We start from the raw sequence: 10602 nt of genomic DNA, 5'->3' as shown, positions 1-10602 counted from the left end.
AAACAGGGCAAACTTTCCAATTAGAAAGTTTTAGAGCATCAATTAATTAGTACGAAATGACATGTGGTTCACACGGATAAGATAAATTGTACCCAAAAATGTCCAAAAGCGAAGCACGCCATTTTGTGTAAACGTTTGAAAGGAATAGCCCTAGGTATGAAAAAATATGCACAATTTATTGCATAAAATACATACTTACGTCAATACAGTTTTATAACAATGGCATGTATCGTGAGCAATGGCAAACTTTTTGAACATACTCGACATTAACTTATCACTGTGTGACAGTTTGCCTTTCCATTGTTTTTTGTGTGATGTTATCAAACTGTATTGACGTAAGTATGTATTTTATGCAATAAATTGTGCATACTTCTTCATACCTAGGGCTATTCCTTTCAAACGTTTACACAAAATGGCGTGCTTCGCTTTTGGACATTTTTGGGTATACAGGTGACAATTTATCTTATCCGTGTGAACCACATGTCATTTCGTACTAATTAATTGATGCTCTAAAATTTTATAATTGGAAAGTTTGCGCTATCTGTTTTTGTTTTCGATTTGCACTGCCTATCTTCCAAATTTTGCCACTAGGGGCACTGTTGTTTGCATTAGGTTGGGCATAGTTGCTTTACTATACCGTTACCTCACTTCCATAGCTGTAGCTCTCTCTGTTCGCATGAATTTTCCAGTTAAAGGGACTTTCCTATGCATCCTTTATACAGTATATAAATATAAACTTCAACAGTTTCCCCTCCAAAAACTGGTTATACATAATAAAAAACTCACTCAAATATCAATACCAGTTTAATAGTACAACAAGATTTCAAACCAAAAGAATTTAACAACATATTAAATTCTTGTTAACATTTTAAAAACATGAAAATGTTTGTATTAGTAAACCTTGTTGTAATATTAAACTGATATTGGTGTTTGAGTGATTTTTAAAAATAAAATTCAACTCAAATCTTCGTTAAGTTGAACAATATTTTTTAAAAACTTCACTCTTTCAAAAGATATTCAAAAATAAACATTAAAACAAACTTTTTAAATAATTTTATCAGAAAAAAATAGTAAATTAATATTATTTTCCCATTATGAATATATTTTTATATTCTTTTTGTAAACTTTTTCTTTACAGTCATCAATTACAGATGCAGATAATGACAATGGGAAATATAAAATGAACACAAAATTAAAATCCTCTTTTTATAATATAAAAGTATCTGTTTGATGCTCTGTTTTATTATTTTTTTTTTATCCATAAAATAAATAGAACAACAAAATAAAATAAAATAATGTGCATCTGCAATTTATTGTCAATAAATTTTCTTTTAAGAAATTAATATTGGTTTAATTTCTTTAAATAATTTTAAGAAAAATATTGTAATAAACTGCAAATGCATAATATTACATTTTTCAATAAGTAAAAATTCTTTACTTTTCAAAAAACATACATTTTTCTTTGCCATTTCATGCTTACGAAGAAAACAAGCATTCATTTCATTATATCAGAAATTTAATTTTATATTATCAAAAAAAAAAATTCAATTTTGCATTCATTTTACATTTCTTGCTGTCATCATTTGCTTTTGTAAATAATGACTGCAATGAAAAAGCTCACAAAAATATGCAAGTTTTCTCAATATATTATTACAAGAATATTCTATAACAAAGAATAATATTTAAAGAGATAAGGACTCATCAACTTCAACGATTCTCTTAGTAAAACACATCCCTAACATTATAAAAATAAATTAATAAAAAAATTAACAAAACAAAAGTTTAAAAACTTGCAAATATTTTCATTTCTCTACAGTAAAGTACTTTTAGCTTTCTACTTTTCTGTCAACTAAAGCTTTCTTGCTCAACAAATTCTCCATTGTATTTTTATCTCTATAGCAGACTTCTTTAGATATGAAATCTTTACCTTGAAATGAAAAAACAGAGATGAAAGTACTTTCCTCTAGAAAAATGAAAATATTTGTAAATTTTTTAAAAGTTTCTTTTGTTAACTTCTTGTTAACATACTTATTATATAATTAGGAGTTTGTTTCACAAAGATCATTAACTAAGAATAATAATAAAGAACAAACATATTTTGTCATTAGACATTCTTTTTCAGATTATTCTGAAACTTCTGAGGAGAATTATGCTAATTAAATATATTGTTTAATTAAAATTATTATAATTCTTTGCTAAATTAATTTAACCTAAATTTATTTAACAATTAATTATAATTTATACTTGAATTTATTTGATATAGTAACATCAAACCATCTGCTAAACATTTAATTCTAATATATTCTTGTATATTCTTGCTAATTCAAACTCTACTTAATCCCATTTTGTTCACCCTTCTGCTAAATATTTTGGCTAAAAATCATGAGTTTGGCTGAAATATTTAGCAGAATTGAGCGTTTTTAAATACATGCATTTTGTTTGTATTCCTTTTTGACACTCTTTCCTTTATATATATTCCCACTAATCTGAACAGTCCCATAATTAGTTCAAACTAGTGAAAGTACATTGTATTCAATTAAACATTGCTGTTTATTTTCTAAAAATTTTGCACTAAAACTGATAAAAAAAGATATATTTATATCATATTTATTTAATAAATCAAATCATGCAGAAATATAGTTAAATATACATTTATCTGACATTCTCCCTGAAGCTAATCATTGTAATTCATAAGTTCAAAATGAACAAAACAAGGTAAATGAACTGTGGCTATAAATGAAAAGTTCTCAGTTTACTTCCTCTAAAATACATTACTTTAAAAAACAAAATTTCTATCAAATAATAAAATGTTGTAATAAAATATGTTTTAAACAATGACTTTATTATTCAAATTTATCTCATACATCTGACAATAAATTTTAGTTATATTTTTTTGTACTTTCATAATGCATTGTCTATATTTATAAAATATTTAAAAGTGATATTATTATATGTTGATTTTTTCATTAATTTAAATTTATCTTCTTTCTGTTTCTATTAATGCATTATCTAAAAACAGATTTGTTGAAGTTTTATTAAAAACATTATTTTAAAATTTGTTAAAGACTCAAGTTTGATATGTATATATAAAAAAACTAATTTACAGAATTTTAAGCTTCAAATCTTTTATAAATCAGGATAATCAAAAAATTAATTAATTATCATTTCTGAGATAAAATCTCATCTTTAGAATAAAGTCAAATATCACAAAAAAAATTTATTCTCAAAGTTCTAAATAAAAACTTGACTTTTGACTGTTAGAAGTCTGACTTTATTTTACTTAAGGATTACAAAGAGTCAATTTACAGGATTAATTGCTGATACTTACATTTATCTCTTTTGTGCTACCATATGAATTGCTGATATATTTACTCTTCAGACTATATAACATATATCTGAGAAAAAGCTGTTAGCAATGAGAAGATAATTGTAAAACATTATTATTATAAAATATGCAACAAACATGTGAAAGCAAGAGCTGTAAACAACAATAAAATATATAAAAACACTTCTGATAAAGCAGTGACGGCAATTTGGGCACAAATAAAAACTAATCGAAGCATTAAGAAAAAGTATGATATTTTTGGATCTTATTTTTGACATAGATGTAGGGAATTCGATCCCAGTCCTTATTTCTAATCCCGGGATTTCGGGATTATACTTATTCGATCTCGGGATCCCGGGATTATTTCGGTATTGAGGGTTAATAAAAAATAAGAAAATCTTACAGAAATTAAAAATCAAAATTTAGACAAAAATCAACGTATTTTACGGTATACACCTAGTTAATTTAATCACTCTAATTAATCAGACTTACAGTCAGACTAACCAGACTTAAAATCACTGTCTTCATGTTAAATTTATTCTTTTTTAAGCATCACTGAGATCTCTTTAAACTCACATAAATTGAAAAAACTTTTATGTAACAAACTATGCAAATAAACCTTGAAAATTCACAAAAATCTCTCTTAACATCGACTAAATAGACTACTTTCATATAACAACCTAGTAAGTAGGTAGTAAAGTAAGTTTCTTAGGAAAAAGTATTTAAAAATAATATTAATCAGTCACATTTTTCTTAAATATAAAGAAAACTAATTTAATAGGAACATTCTAATTTGAATTGCGAAAATATGATCTGAGAAATAACAACGCATCTAGTGTCTCATCACCAAGTCTGCTTCTCAATTTGTTGCACATATATGCAGCTGCAGAGAAAACGCGTTTAGGTTGATGGAAGTTGGAGGAATCGTTAGTAAATACTTATAAGCTTCGAGGACACGGGGAGGATGGAAGAAAACAGTCCGGTCGACACGGATCGGGATTGTAGGAGTAAAGGCTATAATCCCGATTGTTTCGATCATTGTAAGCATGTTTTTCAAAAAATAAACGCGTTAATTTTGTAAATTCGGTCTCTGTGTGAGTCTCTCAGCGTCCAGCAAACCACTACCCCGAAACGTAAAAAGACTTTCTCGCATCATCCTGACAGATCGCGGGCAAGGCGAGGGTCATAACCTTTTCACCTAAGGTCGACCCCCCTAAGCGAGTAGCGTCAGGTCTATATTAACCACACTGGCAAAACAAGATGGCTGACACATTGACAGGTAAAACGCACTGAGTAGTGCTCTCGACTGCGCCAGAAAATCGATTGGCGCCCGCGAAAATTCAAAAATACAAAAATGAAGTATATTACCAAGTAACCCAGTGAGAACTGCTTGCCTATCATTTTAGTTGAAAATACAAGAAGTTTTATTCCAAGCAAGCATCGCAAGCCCGCTTGGTTAATTTCTGCTGCTTGCTTGGAATAAAATTTCTTGTATTTTATATTAAAATGATAGGCAAGCAATTCTGTTAAAAGCACTGGCACTGAACGTTTCGCTTCATGCAGTCTATTTTGCAATTTTTTTAAAATGATGTCAATCCCGAAAATCCCGGGATTAGGAAAACTTAATCCCGAAAATTTTGGGATTGAAAAGTGGTCGGGATCCCGGGATCCCGATTTTCGAGATCCCGGGATCAAATCCTCTACATAGATGTCTCTTATGTCTTTTACCTTTTCACCTGTCACTCTTTTCTTCTCACATCTATTTGATTGGCATATTCAAGATACTAAATTTTTAAATTAGCATTTTAAACTAGAACCCAGAATAATAATCATGTACTCATTATTAGTGATGCTTTTTTCTTTATATCATACAAAAATCAAAAATGACAATATAATAAACTTAAAAATTATAAAAACATTTCTATTTCTTTTAAAAAATATCTGAAAATCTCATATATAACATGTTCTTCTTTGATAACTATTATTATACATAATCAACATTCATATTATTAAAAAGCTTATGCCATAATGCTTAGTAACACACAAATTTACTAATGAATTATGGTTATAAATTATAAAAATACAAATTTAAAATGTTCATTCATAACTATCTCTTATAATTGAAAAGTTTAATATAAAATTTGCTCACCTGATATAGACGAATAATATGAGGATGATTGAGCAATTTCATAATTTGAATTTCACGGAAGATCTTTTTAAGGTTATCTTCATCTAACTGTGATTTATCTATTATTTTTATGGCTACCTACATATTAAAAAAAAAAAAATTATAAAATCAGTGATATAATAGATAATTGGCATTAATATATAAAATTTAAATAGAATATTTAGAGCATATTCTGAATGCATTTAATCACAGGAATGTTTTGAATTTTGTGAAAAAAACAAATATTTCTCAACAAAAATTAGTATTTTTAATCATAATTTGACAATATTTATATGTTTAACACATCAATTGCTTTCCTTTCTTGTGATTAAAGTTGCATGCAACATATTTTATTTATACAAAACACTTATCAAGCATTCATCTGTTTATTGTTAATGATATCATATTCTTTTATTAAAATTCAAAGCATCTAGAAAGGCATTAAATTTTAAATTCTATCAATCTTGGAACAGATGTTTTTTTTCTTCCTTCCAAGGCATTGATCATAAGTTCAAATAGTATTTTGGAAATAAATCAAATTTTGGCTCTCAATCAAAATTCTCAACCTAATTTTTCATTCAAGAAAAGAAACAATATCAAGAGTGACTTTCCACAAAATGAAGGAAGACAATATGACTAGCAAAAGCTTGTATTTAGATCAAAATTTCAAACTGGAAACATTAAATCTCAGATTCGACTTTTCCATTTAAATTTGAAATTATATTTGTAGTTGAATTCAAATGATAATTACTTTTCAGTATAAAATGATAATTACTTTTCAGTATTCAGTAAAAGATAATTTTAAAACATGGAATACCAGTATGTGATTATATTTTATATTTTTCTTATATTCAATTTATAGATTTAGTTAAACATTAGGCCTACTATGTATGAGTATGGGCTTTTACTCAAAAAATTCAAACTCATTCTTATGCAGTAAAATCTCATTATTTCAATATTAGATAATTCGAAGTCTAATCTAGTCCCCAGTCCAGAGAATAGGATTTTGGATATATTTTACTTTGGGTAATTTGAAATATATATACAATGAAGTTTGAAGTCATTTTCTGGTCCAGTGACCTGCAAAAATATTGTTTGANGTACTTGAACAATCCATTTGACATTTGAAAACAATTTAAACCTTTTTTTTTTTATTATTTAATAAATAGTTATACTTCTTAAGCTATTTAACAGTTGTAGAAATCAGTGTTTTGGAGTGGAATGTGGAGCAGGAGCCCAGAACAGTGGAAAAATGGGTTTTTGCCCAGAGCTGGAGGAAAGCTGGAGCACAGATCATTTTGATTGCTCCAGCCATTTTGTATCAATATTTTTTTGATATTTAGTAAGTTTGCCATTGTGTAGTGACTGTTAATTTGACATTTGGCAACACTGTGGTTATTCCTGCCTTTGTACTACACATTGGTGTATCATTACTATTTGTGCAGCGACCATTAATTTGACTACACTGTGAATGTGAATAATCACATACTCAGTGAAGTGTCATAAAAAGAGAAATATTTAATAATTTAATAAGAATATAAATCCATTTATATTATAACCATATATGTTATATGTGTGGATAATATGCAAGGTTGTAATATGTGTGTATGGATAATATGATGGTTTTTTGTTCTGCTCATTGTTTTAGTCAACACAGGTGAATTCAATTATGGCATTATCATCAACAAAGAAAAAATTAAAAATGTCCTCTGTGACTGGTAATTGTTTTACAGAAGAGGATTTGAAAAGGATTTTCACATCTGAATCTGAAAATAACAATAAAAGATGGCAACATGCAAGATAGATAAGAAAGTGAATGGTGAACTCAAACAATGAAACTTTAACTTCAAGGCTAGTGAAACAAGTAATACTATGAAAAAATTTAATCTTTGGCAGCATATAAACACAGTCATCCAGATATTTATGAAGCTCTGATTAAAAGGAAAGATAAAAAAGATAAAGCAAGGATTACCACAACAAAACAACATTTTGTTACTGAAGAAAATAGTTCTTGCAGAGCATCATCTAATAAGAAATCCAAAATGGACCTATCAAAAATTGATTCCTATTTCAATTTGTCAACAGTTACAGTCACCATGGATGCCGACACTTTTCATGAAGGTCTTGTGGAAATGATATGCTTGAGTGCAAAACCTTTCATTATATTCAGATTTGAGAACAAAAGATTACAAAAAGTTGCAAAAGTGAAATGGGTGAACAACTTGGAGTTTCAACAGGATATGATGCAATTTGTCATTTGATTATTAGCACAGCTAAGTCTGATATATTGATCTCAAAGAAACATAAAAAAGAAAGTGGAGTTACTTGAAATAGACAAACAACCTTTGGAAACAGAAATTTTCTTGATGTCAATGTGCAGTTGTATGATGAAAAGAAAAATAAAGTTGGTATAAAAACACTGGATATTATTGATACTGAAAAACAGCATAATTCTTTGTATGTGTAAAATTAAGTTAAACTGTCTGGTCCTCCATCCAATCTTTGCTTCCAGAATTATTAATTTAGATATAACCATATTGGTCAATAAAGGCTGTAAGTGCTGAATTTGTGCCAGTTGACATGAGTAACCAATATGGCTATATATAAACCAGGTTAAATCCAATTTAGAAAAATTTGGTATCTATGAATCACAGGTTTTGAGTATCTGCATCAAAAATGCAGCAAATATGACATGTCATTAAAAAATTTAATGACAATAGATCATTAACTTTTTTAATGATGTCATATTTGCTGATGGTACAAACAAAATTAACTCTGATGGTACAAACAAAATTAAAACTATTTCACTGGAAAAAGAAACTGAAGAACGTGATGACCAAGAACACAATGTGGATGATCCTGCACAGTGGGGTGAGGATCCTAGGCTCATGCTATCAACATGGCTGCTCAAAGATAATTTGAAACCAAAAGTCAAAATGATGCAGTGTGACATGTATAATCTTCAGTTGGCAATTTGGGATGGTTTAAAGAAAGGACATGCAAAGAACATCCTCATAAAATTCAAAAAGTCACTGTCAAATTATGAAAACCAAATATTGCAATAATGAAACTAGTTCAATTATTGCAAAACTCAGCATACAGCTATGTTTTATAAAAGTATATAAATTATTAAAATTGTGGTTACAATGCCAGGTAATGTCCCAGAGTTCCTTAAAATTGCTATTCTAGTATCCTATAAAAAAGCTATAATGACAGTGCTATACATCATGCCATTAACACCCCAGTGTTTCTTGCTTTGTTTGGTGGTGCTGTGTCATGGACTACTACATTATCTTTAATGGTAAGTCCTGGTTCTGTTTGTAAATGGATAACCACTGTGTTAAAGTGTCTAGTGTGTCATAGAAGTAGGAAGTATCAGTGTAGTTTATCCAGAGAGTATGTAGCAGGTAAAGGACCATCAGTCTCCTTTCCTATTACATATCACAGGAAATAATTATCTGATAGATGAAAAAAAAATCAGATTTTTCTTAAAGTATGTGATTCTAAATGGTTTGTATAGAAGTCAAAACCAATTTTTCTATTTTGATATTTGTTATTTTCAATTTTCAAAATTAATTCTTTGCCAACTTTAACTATAACAATCTATCTATCTATCCAGTGGCATCCTCTCTACAGAGGGTTGCATTTGATGAACTATTCCTCTCCATGAACTATTCCAACTATAACAATATTAAATTTAAATAAACTTCTTATATAATGTTAAATTACTGAGATCACTAAATTTTTCAATTATTGAATACAGTGATACCCCGAACTTACGCGATAGGTGGGACCGAGTGATAACCGCGTAAGTCGAATTCGCGTAAGTCGGGGTATAATTTCGCAATTTGTGTAAAATCCAAATTCGGATGTATGTAAGCTAATAAATGTTCTTGTTAATCTTATCATGTCTTTTGATTCATTCACGGTTACAAGAAATCACTACATAGAGTCTCTCGAGTCTTCGTAGATATAACAAACACAGAAATAAATAACACAAAATAAATTGTAACTATGCGTCGATTCCGCGCGACACATCCAAACATGTAAGCCGAACAATAGTGTGGGGGGAGTGAGTAATCAAGAGCTGCGTTCCGCTCAAACAAAAGACGAATCCACGAGATTTGAAAATCGCGTAACTCCAGGTTCACGTAAGTCGGGGTAGCGTAAGTCGAGGTATTACTGTATTTAAAATATATAATGCTGCAACACTTAGTGATTTCTTTAACTTAACACTCTACTTTTTCTCTTTTTAAGCTTTTTCTTTCTTCTGCCCCGTTAACCCTAAGAAGACCTTTCATATGTCCATCATGAATTCAGCCAGATTTAGAATCTAGGTGGCCAGATGATTGCCCACATTGTGATGACTCTTGACTTGATACAGTGGTACCTCAGGTTACGAACGCCCCAGCATACGAAATTTTCAGGATACGACATGAAATTCGAACATATTTTTGTTCCACGATACGAACAAAAACTCACCATATGACGTTACATTAGTTCGCATTTTTCATTTGTTTTTCTTACTACAGTTATTTTTTTAATGTATTACTTGGCTTTAATTTGAGTATGTTTTTCGCGTTGGAACGAATTATTTGGTTTTACATGTAATCGTATGGGAAAAGATGATCCACCTTACGACATTTTTATGATATGATCTCAGTTTCGGAACGGATTAATTTCGTATCCTGAGGTACCACTGTATTTAAGTCAAATAATTCATGAAAATTTCTGAGAATATGATCCATACTCAGAGTCCTTCAAGACAGATTGATACTCTGAACAATTCTGGTTCAAGTCTAGATATGATCCTGATATAACTAGTCAGGGATCATCACAATAGGGATTTCCTGGCCCTCTCCATTTAGGTTTGACCAAGCCTTTACTGACTTTGCTGGATGATTAAAGCAGTAAAGGCTTCACTATCTCAATTATCCAGTCATCAATTTACAACTGTAACAAAAGATTTTAAGATATACAGTGGTACCTCAGGATACGAACGCCCCAGCATACGAAATTTTCAGGATACGACATGAAATTCGAACATATTTTTGCTCCACGATACGAACAAAAACTCACAACCAAATAATTCGTTCCAACGCAAAAAACA

At 29.4% G+C, this 10602-nt stretch overlaps 1 protein-coding gene across 4 annotated transcripts in view; it reads right to left on the bottom strand.

Annotated features, from left to right (window-relative positions):
• LOC111640982 (serine/threonine-protein kinase SIK3-like) overlaps positions 1-10602 on the bottom strand; it is a 143355-nt gene that overhangs the window by 63570 nt on the left and 69183 nt on the right. For all 4 annotated transcript variants that reach the window (XM_023387080.1, XM_023387077.1, XM_023387078.1 and 1 more), the window contains exon 2: positions 5475-5591. In XM_023387080.1, the coding sequence (XP_023242848.1) occupies positions 5475-5516 (42 nt within the window). In that variant the 5' untranslated portion in view covers positions 5517-5591. The remainder of the gene's footprint in view (positions 1-5474; positions 5592-10602) is intronic.

Source organism: Centruroides sculpturatus, unplaced genomic scaffold, assembly GCF_000671375.1.
Source record: "Centruroides sculpturatus isolate CEXI.00-Female unplaced genomic scaffold, Cexi_2.0 scaffold187, whole genome shotgun sequence".
NCBI lineage: Eukaryota > Metazoa > Arthropoda > Arachnida > Scorpiones > Buthidae > Centruroides > Centruroides sculpturatus.
The sequence above is the reverse complement of the archived record's forward strand: the minus strand, read 5'-3'. Positions and strand labels throughout refer to the sequence as shown.